The 22777-nt window shown below is 39.2% G+C and overlaps 1 protein-coding gene across 1 annotated transcript; it reads left to right on the top strand.

Annotated features, from left to right (window-relative positions):
• Positions 1–16766: 16766 nt before the first annotated feature.
• Positions 16767–19601, top strand: FZD10 (frizzled class receptor 10). Its single transcript, XM_037400302.1, has one exon. The coding sequence runs from the start codon at positions 16772–16774 to the stop codon at positions 18527–18529; it is 1758 nt and encodes a 585-aa protein (XP_037256199.1). The 5' UTR covers positions 16767–16771; the 3' UTR covers positions 18530–19601.
• Positions 19602–22777: the final 3176 nt, after the last annotated feature.

The raw sequence follows: 22777 nt of genomic DNA, 5'->3' as shown, positions 1-22777 counted from the left end.
TGCAAAATGCAGCAGATGCCTTTTACCCAGAATGAGTATCCTTTGGTCTCAGTAACGGAAGATCTTGCGAGATGCTGCTTAATGCTGTGGAAAAAAAAGCTTTTTGAGGAACTCTTACAAGTAAGTTTCTTGATTTCAGTTCACAGCCAATTAGAGCAAATAGATAAATCTCAGAAAACTGATAAAAAAAAAAAGCAACTTCAGATAAGTTTGTATCCGGCTTTTGGAGGGTAGTGAATGGATGACTTTTCCTAAGTTCATGCCTTTTGTAACTACATTAGCTTCAGAGAATTTACAGAAAAAGTGAGTTTGACCCATAGTTTAGTAAATCTTGCAGTGAGATTGGAATTATATATCTTAAGCTGCCACTCTGGTTCCCTTGTCACCTGTGGGTAAAGAATTTGACAGTTTGTATTTTGAAGTATTATTTATGGGATTTTTAAATTACACTTGTGCTTGAATTAACTAAATGCTTCCACATGACAAATTGATATGAATGGTTTTAATAAACAGAAAATGAGGAGTAGGTTCATCTGTCTCTGGGGACATAGTTGGTTCCATTCATTCTTCTTATTAAATCTTGTCTGTATTGCACTGTTGTTTGCATTGATTGATTACTGGCCTTAGCCTGTAAACTTGGGTGGGTTTCTCCTGTGTTAGTTACCATTTCATAAGGCAGCGAGATCCCAGGCTCAAATAAGTATCCACACTAATAAGGAAGATTAATAGATACTCTGTGGACCAAAACTTTCCTTGGGTACAGTAAGCTAATTCTCAAGGGGGAGACTGGACAGCAACAGATGAGTCAGAACTGTTCTAGCTTAGACTATATTTCAGTATAAAATGGTTCTAGCAGATTCATTTGGCAAGAGATTAGAAGGTAAACAAAATGAAGTCCACAGGTTTTTTTTTATTTCCCTCTTTAACCCCCCCCCCCCAACACTGTAATATTAGCTAAAGAGTAATGAAATCAAACTGAACTATAGAAACAAGAGCAAGCATTCCACTTCTTTCCGTTACAGATAACCCCCACTACATAATAGCAAGCTTTTGTTTGGAATAAATGCTATTAAGTTTATGACCTATGTCAGCAAGCATTCATCATAAGAGTCAAGAAGGGATGTGTCTTTTCTCTGCTTTACCTTTGACAGAGCATTTTTATAAACACGTGTTCTAGAATTGGAAGAAAGATTCTGCAGGAATACCTAGGACCAGTAGAAATAGGGAAATTATGGTAACTATATTATTTCACTGTTTTGACATGGAAAAGAAAAATGGAAAGTAAAAACCAAAGTGATGATAAAACTGTATTTATTCCAATAACATAAAATAATAATTGAATTTCAAGTTGAATTTTTAATAAAGGTAGAGCCAAGGACAGTAAAAACATTAAAACCATCAGACTAAACCCTAGAGTCTGTAGCTGAACAAAATGGGGTTTGCTGGAGCAACTTCTCACTTATCTCATGGGCTTTACATCACTGATGACTTTTTAATAAATACTGTTTTAGAGACAGAATATAAGAAGGACCCCATTTCTCATGGTGAAATTCTCCACTGTGCATCACTTTGGCATTACTTAAAGAGCTTAAGTGATGCACAGACTTTGTTCAGGTCCTTACAGAAAAGGTGATCTTAATTTATAGCAGCCTGAACTCAAGTAGACTATTTTAGATAATACATTGCATGATTTGGATTCTGCTGTCACATCAGGGTAGAGGTACATCTGTGTCATTACAATACCTGATTAAGTGTCCCACCGAATTTAATGAGCCAATGCTGATTACAAGGGGGGAAGATAGACTAACGTCCTCAGACTGTCTAAATATTGATTGGATTAATGCCCTGTGACTGATTGTAAATAGAGTGTTAACTATTTAGATTACTTAAACCCTACCCACAGCTTAAGATAGAGTCACCTATCTTGCTATGAGTCATCAGAAATATCTATCCTGAACCAGGCATTTTAGATAGATAGAAATACTTGTTTATATATAATGGAACTCATCTGTAGCCTTGAGGGTAGCTGAATGCTTGCTTTTTTGGATCTGTCACTCACCCTTGAGGTGTGGTCTCACTGTAGGCTCTGGAGTTGCATTTGAACATGACCTCTCCAGCTGCAAAGTCCTGAATCCATGTAAGTCAGGGAGTTTTGATGTTGATTTCCGTGAAAGCAGATTTGGCCTTTCTTCTCTGAAAGTTTCCCAGTATCTCAGAAGACTTCTACTTGTGGAGGCTTACAGTGTATGGCTAAACACTTCCTTTGGCTTTGCTCCTTTATTATACTCGAACAAAGCAAATGTCAAATGCTAAGAAATCAGAAATTTGGTATTTTACACTTGCAACATACTCATTACATTTAAGGAAGCAAGACACAAAAAAATTAGTATCAGGCAGACTGAAAATAAGTAGCTTGAAATCATATTCATTGTGAGTGTGTACTTCGGTATTTGAGTGGTAATTTGCCAACCAATGCAGTGGAATGGTATAATGGAAAAGATGACAACATCAAGATTGTTGTGACAATGTCTGATTGTTATTTTTGTGTAATATAAGGAGTAACTTAATCTTCTGTGCTAGCACACATCAAAGAAACAAGAAATTAGTATTGCCAAAGAGAGGGTAGTTTTATAATTTCCAAGCTGTCATTTTTATAATACAATTCTTGTACAAGCTATCATTAATTTTGTGTAGAAAATGCATGTTCAAGGCAGCTCATTTGTCTTCACAACTTTTTCACCACTAACTTTCTTCATATCCCTTAGTTTCATGCTCTTTATCTGTGTATCACCTGTAGTTGAAGGATGTCACGTGACACATTTGCATTAAACCTATGTGAAGAAATGTAATTCAGTTACTATATGGTAAGATAAATACAATTGTAACGTCAGAGTTATGTCTGTGTAAGATAAGGCAGTGGCCAAGTATTTTCAAAACATTGTCCCACCCTCTTGAAATTGTATTTACCAGCTTAAAGCTGCAGACCAGTTTAAAGCTGCAGACCACTTTAATAAGCAGGACTTAATCAATCCCAGACTAGTGAGAACTTACAAGTATCTACAAGTAGTTCACCCATACCAAAAGACCCTGTAGGCATTTTAGTGCCCAATACATGTGCACATAGGTATTTATTTATAAAACACACATGGTTGTACATATGTTATATGCATATACATTATAGTATTTAGGTAAACAGTTAATTTGGTTTGTCTTTTTACTATTGATGTTAAAAATAAATCTGTGTCCAAGAACAGGTTTTGATGGATAAAGGCTATGCAATTCACTTACGAATTTTAAAAAGAACTTACTAAACTAAAGAGGACTATCCTTGGTTTTAAAAGGATTTATTGTATGAGTATCTGAAGTAATGTGTATGTGCAAAGACACATAAAAATATTTCTGTCTTACAAGCACATACAAATAAAAGCACACGTGTATACATATATATGTACATATTGCTTTATGTATCCACACTCACAGGCCACCATTTTTGAATGTGATGATTCCAGAAGCAGTACTAGCTTAATGTTATGCACTGTTTTGGTGTTAAAAAAATCTGTATTGTTAGGGTTGATTGTTAAGATGACTCAATTCCCTGATTCAGTTCACAACACAACTCCACAAACAGCTGTGTTAGCAAAAATCGTGCAATGTGCACATAGCTTGGGAGCAGCAGCACGAAGCAGGGGCTCCGTAGAGGGAAGGTAGGTACAACAGTATTGCTACTGGAGACAGTGTATCCTCAAACCACAGCCTTGGAGATACATGCATATGCTTTAAGGTAGAACCTTTCTTTTGCATATAAGGGAATTCTGACAGCATATTGGCACACCCACTAGGAACAAAGCTTAAACAAGCACTGTCAGCTGCCCCAGGGCATTACATAAGAATAAAAGATTGAAAGGTGTGCTGTGGGGATGATTCATCTACCTGAGGCTTAGACCAGGTGCTCTGCAATTAACTGCATTAACCTGCAACTGGAGTGAGTTCAGAGTGAAGGTTAGCTATTCTCAGTTCAATTGATTTAAAATCTGTACTGGGGATTATATTCAGTTATTTATACAGCTGGGGGTTTTGGGGTTTTTTGGCTTTGGTTTTTTTTGGGTTTTTTTTTGGCCTGGCTCTGCTGAGAGCTTAAGAAAAAGTGCTGTCTGTATGTTGAGCTCTAATAATACTTAATGCAGACTATAAGGAATTCTCCTTTTAAAGTTAGAGGGAGGAACCACAAAATCACATAGAAAGTTAGGATTACATTTATTTTTTAAATATCCACTGACTTGGGGTAGGTGGAGAGAGACAGATGGCTTTGAAAAGCAGAATGCTTACAGGGATAACCCTTTTTCAGTTTTACAGAACATGGCAGGCCTTAAAAAATATGCCTGCCTTAGCACATGGACAGACTACATGATCTCTTTTGAAATCTGCACAGGATCTTTTTACCCGCTGGGTTTAATTTTGGAATCCAGTGCAGTCGTTAAAGAAAATAAAATTATGTTTGTTCTTTCATCTGGAGCACAGAGCAGTATCAATTTTTCATTCCCTCCTCCTTTGCATTCCCCCTTCCAAAAAAAGATGTATAGATGCAGTAATTCACCCTATAGCTCCCTTAAAATTTCTGAACTTCAACAGCTGCTTTGAATTGATAATGTATACTTGGTTGCCTAATGTGTGCAACATGTAACACTGTTCCTGTGCTCTTGAACCTGAGATTGCCAAAACTGGAATGTTCCGTGTACTGAACTTGCAATCGATCTAGAAAGGTCTATCTGTATCTTCCCAAATGTCTGAATTTCCTGAGCATTCTCTCATTGAGTAGTAGCATATTCCAACACTGCAGTGTCTGAGCATTCCCCATTCACTAACATCAAGCAGATTATTCTTTGTTTAAAGACAGGGGAAACACAAAGTTAGGCAATGGGCTTGTGTACATAGAGGCATTTTCCAGTAATACTGCATCATTATACTTAAACTATGCTGTTGTCTGTGCACTTCCTTATGCAGATGCAGGTATTTCTGACCGAGCTGGTCTTTTCTCCAACCTTGTTTTAATAATTTCCAAATAATCATAATAAAATCAAATAGGGAAAAAAATCTAAACATCTGAGAGCGATCTAAATGTAATACTTCCTCACTCCATTTCATACTGGTATAACTTCACTGTATAGGACAGCTTTATGTATCTATTACTGTACCAGGCTGGCAGTGTGGATTTGAGCCAGATTGATTCTCAGTCTAATGCTTTAACATTTCTATCAAATTCCTGCTTTGACATGTGAAATATATATTGGTTATCTTTGATAAGATGGGTTCCAGCATAAAAGAAGAGATTGAATTTTGTGATTTCAGGGTGGTCTGTGGTTCAGGCTGTGAGTGGGACACTCTGGCCCAAAACACAGCCTAACCAGTTCTCTCTTGTCCTGCAGTCTGACATCCTAGATTAGAGATTCTGCCAGCCAGCTATGATTAGTTTCTAGTGTCATCAGATGAGAGAAAGACTGTACTACAAACACATCAGCTGTGGATTTTAGACAGAACCAACTGTTGTATGTGACGTTTATGCTCATTTTGTGAAATCTGACGTGCCTGCTTTAACTACTGGATTAGCCTGTCTTGTGCGTCTTGCTTGAAAGCATCTCTGGTTTTGTGATCTGGATATAATAAATAGCATTCCAAACAATGGTATTTACATTTCTCACTTTTCATGCTTGCTTCAGAGAATGCGCAATTGCCATCACACCCTTAAAATTAAAACACCAGTGAAGAATATCCAAGAGCAACATACACCGGTGATTAAACCCATATCATCCATTCATGGTACCTAAGAATGTAAAATGGATATGCAGGTCAGGTCAAAAGTCCATCTAGCACAATATCCTGTCTCTGACAGTGCCCTCTAGCAGATGCACAGAGAACGTCTAAGAATGGGTAAAACGCAAAGCTATTGTGGAATTGTTACTCCCTCAATATATCATACTATATATTGGGGAATAACATATCATAGAATTGGAGAATGATAGAATGGTTTGGATTGGAAGGGACCTTAAAGATCATCTAGCTTCAATCTGCCTGCCATGGGCAGCAACACATTGCACTAGAACAGTCTGCTGAAAGCCCCGTCCAACCTGGCCTTGAACACTTCCACCTATGGGGAATGTCATATACCTATCATATACATACAGGAAACTGAATTACTAGATTTTAGTTCTGATCTATCACAGAGGCATAACTGCATCATGGAAGATTTCTTTTGATCCAAACTGTTGGATACTCCTTCTAGCACTAGTGAAAATCAAGTAGATACCGATTTATTCTGGAATAGGTGGAGATAAAATTTAGGCCCCAGAACATTTAAACAGTAATTCTCTTAAATTCTCTGCCTCTATTCTGAAGAATTATCACTTAAGATAAGATGTGAAAAAGAAAGAAAAATATAGTTAAAATCAGAATTTACATAAAGCAAGAAGCAGAAGCAAAGCACAGACAAACCTATCTTAGTGTGGGCTAGTGCCATGATAGGAATGGGCCACAATAGCTTTTGTTTTGAAGAACTATGTAATTGGAAAGACAATGACTGCTTCCACTGAACAGCACAGCTGTCTTTGCTTCCGGTAATACCAGGATTTGGCCTTTACAGTGGTGGTTATTCACCTGAAAAAGAAAACATCATGCCTTTTCATGCTGCAACAATGTATGTTATGTAGGTGCTCTGGCCTGCTTTACGCTGCCCAGTTCAGCTGACAGTGGCCAGCAAAGTTCATAATGTCAGTGTTGAAGACATGCACTTTTACAGCTGCACTGATGCAAAGCTTTAGTGTGCTCAGGCAGTTCCCTGTTTACACTGATTTTTTATAAGAATGATTATCCAAAATAGCTGAATTTTGTTCTATCTACTGAAGGCTATTCACTGAGTTTGCAAGGCAGGATTAAGCAGTAGTAAAGTAGGAGACTCGTTTGGTATGCACCTGTACTCCATTGATGCACAATGCACATGAATTTGCTATGCAGCTGCAGTAATTGGAGAAATCCTTGATTCTCTGTAAAAAGCTGTTCCCTAACATTGACATTCAGTGACTTTCAGCAGCACACTCTGCTTTCTTCACATTGCTTAACAAGAAATACATACAAGGCAGACAATTAATGTGCAGTTACCAGTGTATACTCTCTATTTTGGCATCATTAACAAAGAATCCACTGTTGTAAGGAGTCAAGATAGCCAATTCTGTATGTATCACACATGATACATGTGCCTTTCAGACCTGGCTTTGCAGTGTTGTCCAGTGAATAACAGGTGTTGGGAAACATCTGAGAAAGAAAAAGACTAATGTGGGAGAAAGAGCAGGCTTTGGATTAGAATGCTAGAATTTTATTTCTTACTGTGCTCTTCTTTCAGTTCTTGATGCAGGGTATATATTTGTATCATATTTTATCCTTCATTATGTTGATTATAAAAGGGCTTACCTACAACACCACAGAAGGATTTTAAAAGAATTAATTAATTCACACTTGCAAAACACTGAGAGACACAGGTCTGTATTATAGACAGTTATAAAAGGCTCTGATGAAGAGAACTGAACTTGAGACAGGAAGGCAACTTATGCTAGGATTGTGTTTTATATCCTAAGAAGGCTGATACATCAGGCTATGCTTTTATTACAGTGGTCTGTATCAAGCATGAGAAAAGGTACATTGCAGGTTTCCAAACTGTTTGGTTTGGGGGTTTTGGGGTTTTTTTGTTTGTTTGTTGTTATTTGGGTTTTTTTTTAAAATAATGTTAGAGTAAAAACTTTCCAAAGAAATAATGTGATAACTCAAAGAAAACTAGTCTAGTTTTAGGAAAGTAAACGTCTCTTACCCATCTTCTGAAAAATGATTTGAAAACCTTTATTCAAGACTTCAGAAAAGGGTGTTATGTGGTTGCTACCACCTTTACTGTGAAGTGCAATACAATATAAAATGTGGTGCTATAAAGAAACTCTGTTGGATAAAAGGGCCAGAGAGATCTTTACCATTTACTTATTGAACGTGTGAGAAACCTGGTATCCTCTGCAGCGGGCACAGGAACTGGCCTAGGCCTCTCTGGCTCATGTAGTGAAGCGTCAAAGACAAGGACAAAGGGAGGATAGGTCAGAAAACTAGTCTATTTCAGCTGTTGTAATGCTCTCAGGGGCTGAAGTTGGGCCAGAATGGCCCTTGTATTAGGTTGTAAATCACCTTCCAGCTCTCTTCCAGTATCCTTATGTCCCTTCCTCCAAGGATTACTACTATTAATTTCAATTTAGGTAGGTAGATAAAACTGGGTCAAAGACTGTGAAAGGTTAAAATTGATACTGTTTTATTAAATCACGCAAATAAAAATTATCTTAAGACAACAGTATAAATTAGAGATGGTGAAAAGACATAAGGGTTCACATAGAGAGGTGTGGAATTTTAGTCAGCCTCTCAGATTAGAAAATCATCTTAAACACATTAAATACATTGCTAACACAAGTTCACCACTATGTTAGTTTTCTCTGCATGACATTATAGAGACTACTGATAAAGCTCTTAAAATTGTTTGCTGCTTCTTGTAAGGGACAAACATAGGCATTATGAGGTGTGGCACTGTAAAAGTATAAACTAGTTTTCTAAAGTGAAAAAGTTCATAGAAATAATGAGTAATGAATGGTTTTGGAAGATGCAGGATAAAGAGAACTGACTTGTCTATTGCATTCCAACTCTGCTGCTGAACAGTTCATGAAAGACAATGCCATTTTGTTATGAAATAGGGATATTGCAGAAAGCATGTAAGACAATTCAAGAGTATAGCTGTCAGTGATTTTCAGTGAGGGAGATTTTTCAAGTTTTGTAGGTCAAAGCTTCTAGGTTTTTTCTTTGAATTATTATACCAAGTCCAAGAAGTGTAGAAGTCTGAAAATATGCTGATTTTGAGAAATTTTTGTTTGATTCTGGATAAATGCATCATGTTCATGATTTCTTGAATCTGTCCACATACAGAAGTACCAAAAGAATACATAATCTTATTATTGCCTCCGACCTACAAAAGTTTGGTTACCTTTACAAAGGTTTTAAGGGTGTTGTAAAAGTATCAAAACCTAAGGATCGAGATACTGAAAAAAGTTTACTTAGGTAAAATAGGATGTGAGTGATGGACACAGAACAACAATTTCTGACATTTTTGAGGCTCTTGATTCCTGGAGTTGAGGATAAAAATGCTTCATGTCAGAACACCAGGGATCTCCAGCTCACATTTGCTTACCCTGGCAGCTCTCCGATAAACCTCATTCCCTTTCTAACTGCATTATTCTAAATCTTTACTTCTGGCCTTTCCCAGTCTGTTTTGAATATTATAGGATGGGTACAGAAGCTGGGATGTGACTACTTCAACAGTTACAGACAGTTGGAAATTATCTTTTACATCAATGCCCACAGGCCATTTCTTCCACCACCAAAACAAGTAGTGAACTAGTATGAATGGGAAAAAAGACTGTCTCCAAAAATCTCAGTCGTCAGACCTGTTCTACAGCTACATTCCCTGCCCCCCCCCCCTTTTTTTTGAGATTAGGCGTGAAAATTATGTTTGTCCTGTAACCTTCACAAGAAACCTTAATTTCACAGCATTTATCAAGTTTTCACATGAGCAAAGTAGAGTAACTTTCTGATAAATGGACTTTTGTATATTTCTTTGGAAGTTCATGAATGAGTGATCAGTACTGGGGAAACAGACCTTGCGGTCCTCTACCACAGCAGTAATAAGCGTATTTATTACCATCATTTTACTTATGAAAGTCCCTGCCTGTACCAGAGGTGTCAGAATGCTTAAGGTAACGCATAGGCAATTAAAAGATAGAATATTAGTGAGAAACCTGAACTGAGTGATACTCGGGAGATCAGATGCATGGCCAGCAGGAAGACTACAGTGTTGCAAAAGTTTACTAGCAGAGAAGGGAGATTTCCACAAGATTAATGCCTATGTATGAAGGTTCTTGGCAGACCAAGGAAAGGCAGACACAAGATCATTCATCTGCTGCAAGCTCAAGTAACGTAGGGTAACATCCATATGTCAGAAATATTGCCATGTACTTCAGATCGCTTTCATCTACTCTGTCATCTTTCCATAATCTAGGTGCTAATTTAGAGAGACACTGATACTACAACAGGGAGCTGCAGGTACTGAGAGTACCTTTCAGGATCTTCCAGAGGAACAAAACTAAAATTATTTTACCAGTTCTCTGCAAGTTAGGGGCCGCAGATATTTGTACTGGAATGCTATTGGAAAGATACTTTAGGGATGCTTTAGAAATCAGCATAGAATCGTAGAATCATTTAGGTTGGAAAAGGCCTCTAAGATCATCAAGTCCAACTGTTAACCCACCACTGCCAAGCCCACCACTAAACCATGTCCCTAAGCACCACATCTATGCGCTTTTTAAAAACCTCTAGGAACAGTGACTTCACCACCTCCCCAGGCAGCCTGTTCCAATGCCTGACAACCCTTTCTGAGAAGAAATTCTTCCTAATATCCAATCTAAACCTCCCTGGTGCAACTTGAGGCCGTTTCCTCTTGCCCTGTTGCTTCTTACCTGGGAGAAGAGACCGACACCTACAGCCTCCTGTCAGGCAGCTGGAGAGAGCAATTGGGTCCCCCCTGAGCCCCCTCCTCTCCAGGCCGAACACACCCAGATCTCTCAGTTGTTCCCCATCAAACTTGTGCTCCAGCTCCACTGCCCATCTCTGGACACGCTCCAGCACTTCAACATCCCTCTTGAAGTGAGGGGCCCAAAACTGAACCCAGGATTCCAGGTGCAGACCCACCAGTGCCAAGCAGAAGGGGTCGATCACTGACCCAGTCCTGCTGGCCACACTATTTTGGATACAAGCCAGAGTGCCGTTGGCTTCCTTGACCATCTGGGCACATGAGAGCACAAGGAGTAAAGATTCTTCTGTAGCGGGGTGGTTATTTTTTTCTTAAATCCGAGATTAAGGGCCAGAGATTATCACTTTTCTCCTTTTGCACCACCTAGGTGGTACACAAGTAATGTAGGTTATATAAAATAATGCCCAGAAGTGGAAGTTCCTGGCAACTGGTTCATGTGCCTGCAATGCCTGATACTGCAAATATGGCAATAGCCTTCTAGTCCCCTGAGACTGAAGGTACAGCTTGTTGGGATCTTACTACTCCTATCTGTTGTTAGCTGCTTGCATTTGTATTTATGAAGAGGTACGGACTCATACCTGAATGAGAGATTTTAAAATAGTGGGTTTACCTTGAAAAGTAAGGAGGGAGAAGTTACAGATGGAAGATAAGGGAGGAAGTAACTAGAAGAGAACTAATTAATTCTATCATATGCAGTTTTCACTGTTTTTATGTCTTTACAAGCCTACATTTGGCTGCAAGATATGCAAACAGTGCATGTAAGAAGAAGAATGAATGAAGTTTATCAAACAGTGTGTGTAAGAGGAAAATCTGTGTGCATTTTGTTTTTCACTAGACCTGTCCCTGTTTTTAGTCTCTACAGAACTTTCTGCTGTGGCCTGTGCTTTAAAATGGTGATACCCCTGTAATATCAGCACATAAGTGAAAAGGATATTATCCTACCTTTATGTAAATTTAAAATTACTTGGTTTATTTCTGACCGGGAATCTTTTTTATTCTGATTTGGCTTTAGTTTTGTTTGTTGGTTTTGTTCCTAAGAGGACAAAAATACTGTATCTTTAAATTGGGAGTAGCTGAATAATGAATCTTGGGCAGTGAAAAGGCTAATGTGCTGTGGAAGAGAAGGAGTTTAATCTAATTTACTTGGAGGGTGTCTGTCTGTGGTGTTGTTTTCTGGACTGTGGGAATAGAGGAGGGAAGCTGCCCCAGTGAATGGTTCCTCCTGAGCCAGAATCAGTGGGGAGTCCCTTAGATGCCACTGATCCGAAGCCAGGCCATGAAAAGGGGATTAAATAAATGTTCTGATTTGCAATTCACACTAATGCACCCCGTCGAACCTTTGGTAATATTTCAAAACACATTTCAAGGGAAGTGCCCTTAAAATAGCCAGCTAAATTGTTTAGAGCAATACTATACAACCCACTCATCCATTTATGATTTGTTTTTGTTTTAAATTCTTTTAACTGGTGGTGGTGGTGGCTCTCTAAGGTAATTAAAACTTCTGTGCATTGAGAAGATTCACACTTGCATGAGAATATTTCTCCGATGCCTGTCTTATTAGGCAGACATGTTTATTTAAATACTGGAGGAAAACTACTACATAGATTCTATGGCGAGGAAAAAATAAGCCCATTTGTTTTAAAAAGTAAACATTTTTCTGCATGCCATTTGATTGTATGAATATCTAGTGGAAATTCAGTAAGAAAGGCAGGCTTATAAAATTGCTGAAACTTTTTTTTTTTTTTTTTTTGTAACAAAAGTTACCAGCTTTCTTTTTGGTGTGTGTGATCTTTTTCTTTTACAGTTGCTATATTTTGTACGGCTAACATTGTTTGAAAATGTATATATGTTAGAATCTGTTACCAGAATGAAACATGTATCAGATGTAAGCAGTTAAAAAGTGGCTGAGTGAATTAATTACAAATATAGATGACGATGGGATTATTGAATGGGACTAACATTAAACTAATCTCTATTTTCTGTGTAATAAACAGCTGGCCAAAAATATTAAACTTGAAAACCAGTTATAGCTACAGGCTTCTTAAACATGATTGTCAGTAGCAGTTCATGTTCTGTCATAACACACTACTGTTAACCGTAAGTAATTTAAACTATTTTACTAAAAATCTTTAATGTATTAATTAACTCTTCAACTCCCCAAGCCTATAATTTAATTTCTCTTTACTGCTGAAGTGTCAGAACGTTTTATCTCAAGTGGATTATTTGGGTTTTCTTTAATCCCATTTCAGAAAACCTTGCCTAGTACTGTAATTTCCATTGACTCTAACACATACAGAATAGATGCAACTTTGATTTTCACCATTACCCATATCAAAGTATTTTAAAACACTGACACTGCAATAGATTACACAGCATTAAACTTCACCATTGCAGGGATGAGGGGTGTGTGTGTCTTTTTTCTTGTCTTGTTTCTAGTTTGCTCTACCTACAAAATATTTAGTTATGGTTTGAATTATCACATGCCTTATTAAATATTCAGAGTTTTTAATCTTTTGCTTATGGGACAGAAGAAGAGCTGGACTTTAAGATACAGATGATTCCTTTGTACATTTTTGGGAGGTGGGGAAAAGGATAGCTAGAAGGAGAAATGCATCTTTCCCGTGAGGTGGCACATTATTTGAAATCATGTTTAATTATAAAATTTTATTTTAAATCTTTTGCTTAAAATTTTAGAAGCCTAATAAGATTTCCATTAATTTAAACATATCACTATTCCCACAACGGCCCAAATGCTTTCTTTTTCCTCTTTCATCCATGGTTAAATATGTAAATAAAATGTCTAAAGTCATTCTTCAAAGAAGACAAAAGAAAAAAGAGCTGAGGGAAAAGACAGCCATAAAATTCCTCCCAATTCTCCATAACATTTGCCAGAGGGGGGCCAACTCCTAGCCAGGGCCTAGCAGCAGGGGTGCCTGGCTGCTCCATAGAATCACACATCTCAAATCCCACACACAGGAGAAAAAAAGTAAAATAAAATATCTTTTCAGCTGGAGCCATCAAAAGGCTCTTTTCATTTATTAGTTACAGAGGTATCTTCCAGTTGCTGATTTCTCAGCACTCTCATTTTTCTGTAATAATGTTCTATTTGTCAGTTTCACTGACTCATGCTCGTTGAATGGGAGATACACTACATAGCTCTTAAAAAATATAGAGAGTAAAATAAATTATATAAAGCGGGATGCATTGGCTAAAATAATGGCTGTAGAAACAACACTGATTTAAATTGGCACAAAAAAGATCAATTAAGAGAAACGCAACTACAAAGGTTGAGGGTTCCCCCCCCTTCTTTTTTTTCACACTTTCATTTGTAGTTCTTTTTGCCTCTTAGGAGCTAAAGGTTGATTTTCGTGCTATAGAAGAAAACAGGCCATGTTTTATTTCAGTTATTTTTTCTAGATAAATATGAATGGTGATATAACATGCTTTTCAAAAATACTTGTTGGAAAAAAAGAAAAAAAAAAGTGAAAGAAATACAAGCTCCCAAACAATCAAGCTGAACAAAACAAATACGGAACATGCTCATCTTATGCGTTATTTAAATTCTACTTTGTATTATTATTTAAGTTCTACTTTTTAAAGTAGAATTTACTTGTCCCTTATAAAAGCTTTCCCCACACTTCCCTACTACCCCCAACTGAGCTCTCTAGAAGAGGAATCAGGATGCATACAAATACTAAGAAAACAGGTTTAGATTAATGAAGAATGGAAATGCCCCAACACACACTCTCATACACATACATACACAGACACACTAAAATAAATAAAGCTCTTTTTTTGGTACATAATACTGCCTGCTTTTGTAACATTCCCTAAGGAATCTAAAAGTGCCTAAGGAAAGGTCAGCACCAAGAGCAATACTTTATAAGTATAATCTCCTTGATCCACTGCAAAGCCACAAAAAGAAGGACTAGTGTTATAAAACATTTTTATAATGGCTTTCACTTCTAGGCAAAAACTAGCCACATCTTCAGGGTTTTCAAAGACAAACATTAGCCCTGGTTTGCTGTCCCTGCTTGGATCCATTTCACCCTTATCACAATTGAGGAAGCCAACAGTTTCCTTTCTAGAGCCTGGTGGGGTATTAACTCTGACCCTGTGGGATTTGGTAGTTTCCAGGAGAATCCGTGTTCGTTTGATAACAGACAGGCACTAATGGAGAGGAGACCAGTTTGTGCGGGCGAGCATGAATGAAGAGAGAGATATTTTCCTTCTACATTAATATGTTCCCTAAAACTAAGCTAAAATGGGGAGGTGGGAGTGTGTAGAGCTAATCTTTTGACTTCTGATCACGGTGCTCCTTTCGGTCTGTTAAATTGTGATTTATAGCTTGGCTTGGGATTTAACTTCCTCCTTCTAGTTGTGATAGACTAATAAGCAAAATAAATCTCACAGCTTAACTTAAAAAGTAAGCACAATGCACTTTACAGCGATTCCCATCTCCAAAATTTGTAAGTATCTTTCCTATAGTGGATGAAGTAACTTTCCTAAGGGTATGTCTCTAGTCCCCTAGGGTTTCATGTTTGGGAAAAGTAAAATGAACAAAACAAAAAAGAGAAAAAAAGTAAGCTACTTTTCGAGTGATGCCATACTGTGATTAAAACCATAATCAGGTACTTTTTCAGCAATCCTGCCCGTCCTGTTCATTTAGGAATTCCAGACAAAGCACGACGTTTGGAAACAGCTGAGATTCCAGGCTGAAAGCAACCATATTTAACGACCCTGGCAGCGAAGAGTTTATAGCACTTATAGCACTCGCCATAAAATGCATCCTCCTCCCCACATCTTCCCTGCTAAAGCATTGCCCCCCCCCCCCCCCCCAATAAAGGCAGTCAAGGAGGCACCACCTTCAGCCCTCTTACTAGGAGACATAAAGTCTGAAGCGCTCTCTCTCCCTGGCTTCCTACCTGAGGGAGGGTAGGCTGACGCCTTCTAGAGAAAAGATCTTGTTAAACTTTCAGGGGAGGGCAACGGGAGGGAAAGGGGAAAAGAAGGAAAAACAGAAAGACAGAGAAACAAATGGGGCTTTTTCTAATCTGTGCTGATCAAGGAAAACCTGTAGGGGTCCTTAAGGAGGTTTCAAGGCGTTCTGAGTGAGTGGAAAGTAATCACCGTGTCAGCTTCACCTTTCTCATGCAAAGTGGATGTCGTATGCAAGGCGGATCCTGCACAGGTTTTGTGGTGGGTTTTTCTATTTATTATTATTTTATCCTTGGACTCAACCACCCCCTAAAAAACCCAGCTGCTCCAGCCCCAGGAGTTCCTGCTAACGCGGGAGGAGGGAGCAGGCACACAGACAACATACACACGAGCCAGCCCTGCTCTGCAAAGCGTTGAAGAGCCGACCTATTGCAAACCCAGACCAGAGGGCGGCGAGAAGGGGGTGGGGGGATTTTCAGGCCCCCCTCTTCAATGACTTAGATATTTCCTCCTCCTTCTCCTCCTCCTTTATTCTGCACTTGGATAAACCAATCCCCACCTCTCGGCAAGAAAGTACGGAGCTGTGACCCGTTCTAGGGCGAGGAAAATCCCTGGAGAAACCCGCTGCACCAAAAAGCCGCCCGGGACGTGCGCAAGTTGAGGCGGTGATCGCTCGGATCTGCCTAGACCCAAACTATCCCGGCATCGCTCTGCCCGTGCTCCGAGGAGGCAGCAGCGGGGAAGAGGAAGAGGAGGAGGAAGGGCTGTGGAAAGACGGATCGCAAAAGTGGAAGCCCGGGGAAAAGAAAGTTGCCGGGCTCCCCGCAGTAAGTTTTGCGCATCAGTGGACTGGGGGTACTTTCCCTTTCCCTGGCTGTTGGCGAAGTTGCCTGCCCACCGCCCGGCGGGGCCGGCGCCCAGCAGCGCGGGGCGCTGAGCGGGGCGGGCGCTGCCCGCGGCCCGGGCGATGCCGGCCCCTGTGCCGGTCGGCCCCCGCTGCCGAGCTCCCTCGCGAAGGTCGGGGGCGATGCCGGCCCGGGCGGGAGCCGTGCGGCCACTGAAGTGACGCCCGCCTCCCCCATCGCTCCCCGCCCTGCACGCCCCCAGCGCCAGGCGCCTGCGGGAGCCGGCCGCGCTCCGGCCGCACGCCGGGCTGCCTGCGCCGCTGCGGCCACCGGCATGGGGCCGACGGCGAGGAACGTCGCTCGGGCGCTCCTGGTGCTCTGCTGGCTGCCCTGCTTCTGCACAGGGATCAGCTCCATAGACACTGACCGCCCCGGTGACGGGAGGTGCCAGCCGATAGAAATCCCCATGTGCAAGGATATAGGGTACAACATGACGAGGATGCCTAACCTGATGGGACATGAAAACCAAAGGGAAGCTGCCATTCAGCTGCACGAGTTTGCCCCCTTGGTGGAGTATGGTTGCCACAGCCATCTGAAATTTTTCCTCTGCTCCCTCTATGCCCCTATGTGCACGGAGCAGGTTTCTACACCAATCCCAGCCTGCAGGGTTATGTGTGAGCAGGCGAGGCTGAAATGCTCTCCTATTATGGAGCAGTTCAATTTTAAATGGCCAGAATCCTTAGACTGCAGCAAACTGCCCAACAAGAACGACCCCAATTACCTGTGCATGGAAGCCCCCAACAACGGGTCAGATGAGCCACCCAGGGGATCCAGCATGCTGCCACCCATGTTTCGTCCACAGAGGCCCAGCAGTGGCCACGATCTGCAGCAGCATAAGGACAGCCTCAGCAGAACCTCCTGTGAAAATCCTGGCAAGTTCCACCATGTGGAAAAGAGTGCTTCCTGTGCGCCGCTCTGCACTCCAGGGGTTGATGTTTACTGGGGCAAGGATGACAAACAGTTTGCTGTCATTTGGATTGCCATCTGGTCCATTCTGTGCTTCTTCTCCAGTGCTTTTACTGTACTCACTTTTCTGATAGATCCTCAGCGTTTCAAGTACCCTGAGAGGCCCATTATCTTCCTCTCAATGTGCTACTGTGTCTACTCAGTGGGGTACATTATTCGCCTCTTTTCAGGTGCCGAAAGTATTGCCTGTGACAGGGACAGCGGCCAGCTCTATGTCATCCAGGAAGGACTGGAGAGCACTGGCTGCACCATTGTGTTCCTGGTTCTGTATTACTTTGGTATGGCAAGTTCCCTGTGGTGGGTAATCTTGACTTTGACTTGGTTTCTAGCAGCTGGGAAAAAATGGGGGCATGAAGCAATCGAAGCAAACAGTAGCTACTTTCATTTGGCAGCATGGGCCATCCCGGCTGTGAAGACCATAATGATCCTAGTTATGAGAAGGGTGGCTGGAGATGAGCTGACAGGGTTGTGCTATGTCGGAAGCATGGATGTGAATGCCTTGACCGGGTTTGTACTCATTCCTTTGGCTTGTTACCTAATCATTGGCACTTCTTTTATTCTTTCTGGTTTTGTGGCCCTTTTTCATATCAGGAGGGTGATGAAAACAGGTGGAGAAAATACTGACAAGCTGGAGAAACTTATGGTCAGGATTGGTGTCTTCTCGGTCTTGTATACAGTGCCTGCAACTTGTGTGATAGCTTGCTATTTTTATGAAAGACTTAATATGGATTATTGGAAAATTGTGGCAACTCAACAGAAATGCAAGATGAACAATCAGACGAAAAATTTAGACTGCATGATGAATAACTCTATTCCGGCAGTAGAAATTTTTATGGTCAAAATCTTCATGTTACTAGTTGTGGGCATTACTAGCGGTATGTGGATCTGGACTTCCAAGACTCTTCAGTCCTGGCAAAATGTTTGTAGTCGAAGATTAAAGAAGAGAAGTAGGAGGAAACCTGCAAGTGTTATTACAAGTAGCGGAATCTACAAAAAACCTCAACATCCACAGAAAACTCATCTTGCAAAATATGAATCGACATTACAGCCACCCACTTGTGTGTGACCAAGTTTTACAAAATACTGTATCTCACCTTGCAGACTTACAGATGCCCACAGTAGCAGTCAGAAATTAAAAAATAAATGGTGCTTTTTTTGTCAGAACAGTTTAATATCTCAAGGCAAAAAACGTGTCACGCTGAATTCAGGACCTGGTGGAAAAACTGAAGGTAAATGTACTTACGGAAAGGTTTTCAGTGGAAGATATATTGTGAATTAAAACAGCCTTTTCTCTTACTTATTTGTAGTTAAGTACTTAATCCAGCCCTCAGATTTATTTAAAACAAAAAAACAAAAACCACCACCCCCCTGTTTAACTGTTTCATGTAGCCGAGCTGGATTTCCTACAGGTTTCTGAGTAACAAGGTATAGTCAAGTTTTATGGAGCAATGATTTGATTTTAAAAGTGCTCAAGTGAACATTGTCTCTTTAGGAAAACTTAAGGTCCCAAAGAGGCCTGTCCTCAGTAAGTATGCTGTGAAAGCAACTTCCGTGCTAACTTTAAAAAAAAAAAAAAAAAAGAGAGAGAAACCCTTTACAACTCATCTCAGCCTAGTGGGTTATGAGTGCCTAAAAATAGGTTCAATAATGCTCACCAATATTCTTTCACTAAAAGAGAAACTTCCTGCACCAGACACAAACTTTGTGAATAAGAATAATGTGCAATACATTTTTTTCTTACCATGACATGAAAAGAGAAACAAGTATTTTGCTGTACATAAAGACAACAAAAGAAATCTTTTAACAAAAGAACTAAGAGGTCTAGTCCTCAGAAACCCTTTAGTGTTACATTTTGTGGCTTTTTAATGGAAATCAAGCCAATGTTATACACGTTTGGACTGATTTGTGCAAAAAAAAAGGGGGGAGAATCAATTCAAAGAGACCCAAAGGGCTTATTGACTCTTTCTATTGTTAAACAAATTCTCACTATGAATAGATCAAGAAGCACTAGATTCTGCAAAGGAAAGCTTTGTATAGAGTGATGCTCTTTACTGTGCTGGCCGAGCACAGTTTTGTGCTGTATATGTTTGTAATATACAATTATTTTTCATGCTCCACTATTTTATTAAAAATAAAATATGTTCTTTAGTTTGATAATTTTATGTGTTCTAAACTTTCTCTGATGTGCTTTGTGGTTAATAAACTTGTTTTCTCAACTATTTGATAAAAGCACACTTTGAATAAAATAGTTGTTACACTTGCCTGCAGGTATAAGCAGATATAACAATAATTTCGTCAAGAATTTGCAAGTTTGAATTAATAGATTAGAATTGAATTGATTTGAAGTTTTAATTGAATAGATTTTGAACTTGCATCTTTCTGTGAGGCTCTGCAACAGAAAACTGAATGGGAGGAAGCTTTAGTAATGTAAAAAAGCTGCAGTGATGTAGAGTAGTACCATGTTTACAAAGCACTGAGATTACAACAACGATCCTTGGTTAACACCCCTTTAAAATTTGCATAGGGTATGTTCAGCATGTTGAAGATAGCTGGCTCACTGCAGCACAGTTTGAATACAATTCGGTCTCTTCAGGGATTTTTTTTTCCCTTCTAACACTACTGGAAATACTGCTGTTATTTGGGAAAAAAACTTCGGGAAGATCAGGAGAAAGATGAAGGGAAATATAAAGACAGTATTTGAATACCACTTCAGAAAAGATACCTGATAAAGTTGAAATATTAAATATATTTTCAGAGAAAAGTTTTTAGTGGAGCATGATTTTGTATGAACCTGAAGTTTTCCATGCAGTTGACTAACAGGCTGTGTGATCACATGGTGAGATAGTGATATCACCTCACTTTTTCACACAGGCTGTTCTAGAAAATGCCTTATCAGGTATGTCATCATAGAAAGAAGAAAGGTCTTAATGGATTTCGGTAGAGTGAGGATCCCTGTGACAGTCGGTCATCTTGTGGCTAGGAACTTTATAACAAAAGGATCTTTTTTAGAGTTCTTCAATTTTTTCATTTTTTGTCTTGTACTCTTTTTTACATGTTTCTAGCAACGACTAGGCAGCTGAATGACAAAAATTACGTTGCAGGTTTTAATAATCTTTGTGTCTAAAATGCAAAGCAGCTTTCAATATGAAATTTCTCTTTTGGGGGAAGAGGAGATAAGTTTTTCCTCCTTTGTGCCTATGTGACACTGTTTGATAACACAGCTTTCAGATGCCCTGGAAGTTAATCCTGTCAGAGCACACCCTACTGGTGCCCACGTAGAACATTGCACTAAACAAATCCACTTCTGAAACCACTGAAGTAATGCCTTTGCATCAGTGTGTGTTCTAGTTAAGATCAATTAAATTAGATCATAAGAAATACAAAGTTTTAAAATAACCTCTGTATTGCAGATTGCTACAGGAGTCCTTCAAATATATATTTTGTTATGCGTGTCACCTTGCCAGTAATGTATCTGCTTCACACAGATTTAATCTCTGACATAAAGGTTAGTGATGGTTTTACTAGTGACAGGCTTGTTTAGAGAATGGTTTCAGGCTTCACTCTAAAATACACTAGCTCTTGAAATAAACATGTCACAATTTTTGTAGACTATAGAGGATTATTTGCTTTCATTGTTGATCATGTATTTTTACAGTCTGCTGCTAGGATTCTGGAAGAGAGGGGAAAAAAAAAAAAAAAAAAAAAAAGAAGAAAGATCTTGAGCAGTGGCTGAATTCCTGCTGCCATTCTGAGTTTAATCAGTTGTCAGCTTAGGCCCTTCATTGTCACCAGAGCAGAACTGCAAGTTCTTCTGTGAAAATGCCAAGTATGGATGCTTGGGTAGGTACATCATGTTACAGATAGATTCTTGCTAAATTGTAAACGAAGTATTCAGATTTTATTTTAGCTTTGCAGTTATTGAGGAATGTTTGGGGTTAAAGGAAAGTTATATATTTCTTTTCACAAATTTCAGTGTTTTAATATAGTGTTATGAATAATTTAACAGAGAATTCTATTCTTGTCTTAGAGGCTGCATATTAGTTAAATGTTAATGATGATAATAATAACAAAACCAAAAAATTCTGTAAGAAAATATCACAATAATATTCTATATTAAACTTCTTTACTTTTCACAGTAATTTTATATTTTAGTAAAATCATGTTCATTTTTTATTTGTTGAATTTTATAGGATTTTCCCCTAAGTACTGTCAAGGCCTATTGGGTATTTGCTTATCAGCAGACCTAAAGAAAAGTATCTATATGTAGTAGGTATATTAATAATTCAGTCACTCCACAGCACAGTTGTTGAGGAAGGAATACAAGTCCAGAATGTCCTTCTGGAAAGGATATTTTATCACAGTCCACTGGCATTTATCAGATAAAAATATCTCAAAAAATTCATTCTGTTGGTGTATACATACACTGTAAATCTGGAATCAGATGTTTGCCACAGGCTTGTGTATGAGTGCTCTGTTCTTTCCTGTCAGAGCTGCAGATTACACACGAGGGTAGAAATTGTCTCAAACTGTGTAGGTTACGACGATGCAGATTATGTTTCAGCATTCAGGTAAAGATTCATATATTAGGGCCAGGTAGAAGAAAGGTAATCAGTTCCTTTTTTTTTGGCAAGGATAGCTTGGTAGTGTACTTATGTTTACTGAAGGGCAATTAATGAGGCAAGAGTATGAGATCAGCAGGGAAAAATGAGATCCAGACAAACCCCACAAAATTCTGTTTACAATAATGTAAGCCTTGTTTCTCAGGAAAATACTGCTGCTTCTTATAAAGAGAAATAAAATTAAGCTCAGTAGTTTCAAGATTTCATTTTAGGTGTGACTTATTAGGACACTTTGAACAGAACAGTGCAAGCAGCATGGCTGAAAGGATGCAAGGAGCTCAGTCAAGGAATGTTCAGATCTCTTATCAGATTTTTCCCAAAGTAGCATTTCATATGTATGTTATTATGAAGCCATTATTCACATATGGCTGTCATCCCTTGGCTTCAAACTATATGAAAAGCCCAGTAACAACAATGTCTGTAAAAAACACCCTTCTTACTCTAACACTTAAAATCCATGGCTTCAAGGGGATAGTTCTATAATGATGGGATATTATGTGTTCAGGTGGTCTTTTGATGACAGGTGGTCTCCAACAACAGATGGCCTCAAAGGAGGAACTTCAGTGCATTTTAGTTTAAAACATTTACACATTTCTTTAAAAAAAAATTGAAATGTTATCCTTGTGTAATGTTCTTAAGCATTTTAGACAGAGTAGCCAAGTTATTAACACTGACAGATGATAAATCAGGGCATC

Source organism: Falco rusticolus, chromosome 1, assembly GCF_015220075.1.
Source record: "Falco rusticolus isolate bFalRus1 chromosome 1, bFalRus1.pri, whole genome shotgun sequence".
Classification (NCBI taxonomy): domain Eukaryota; kingdom Metazoa; phylum Chordata; class Aves; order Falconiformes; family Falconidae; genus Falco; species Falco rusticolus.
The sequence above is the reverse complement of the archived record's forward strand: the minus strand, read 5'-3'. Positions and strand labels throughout refer to the sequence as shown.

Excerpts from the sequence above, each read along its gene's own strand:
- FZD10 (XM_037400302.1), top strand. The coding sequence starts at position 16,772 with ATGGGGCCGACGGCGAGGAACGTCGCTCGGGCGCTCCTGGTGCTCTGC.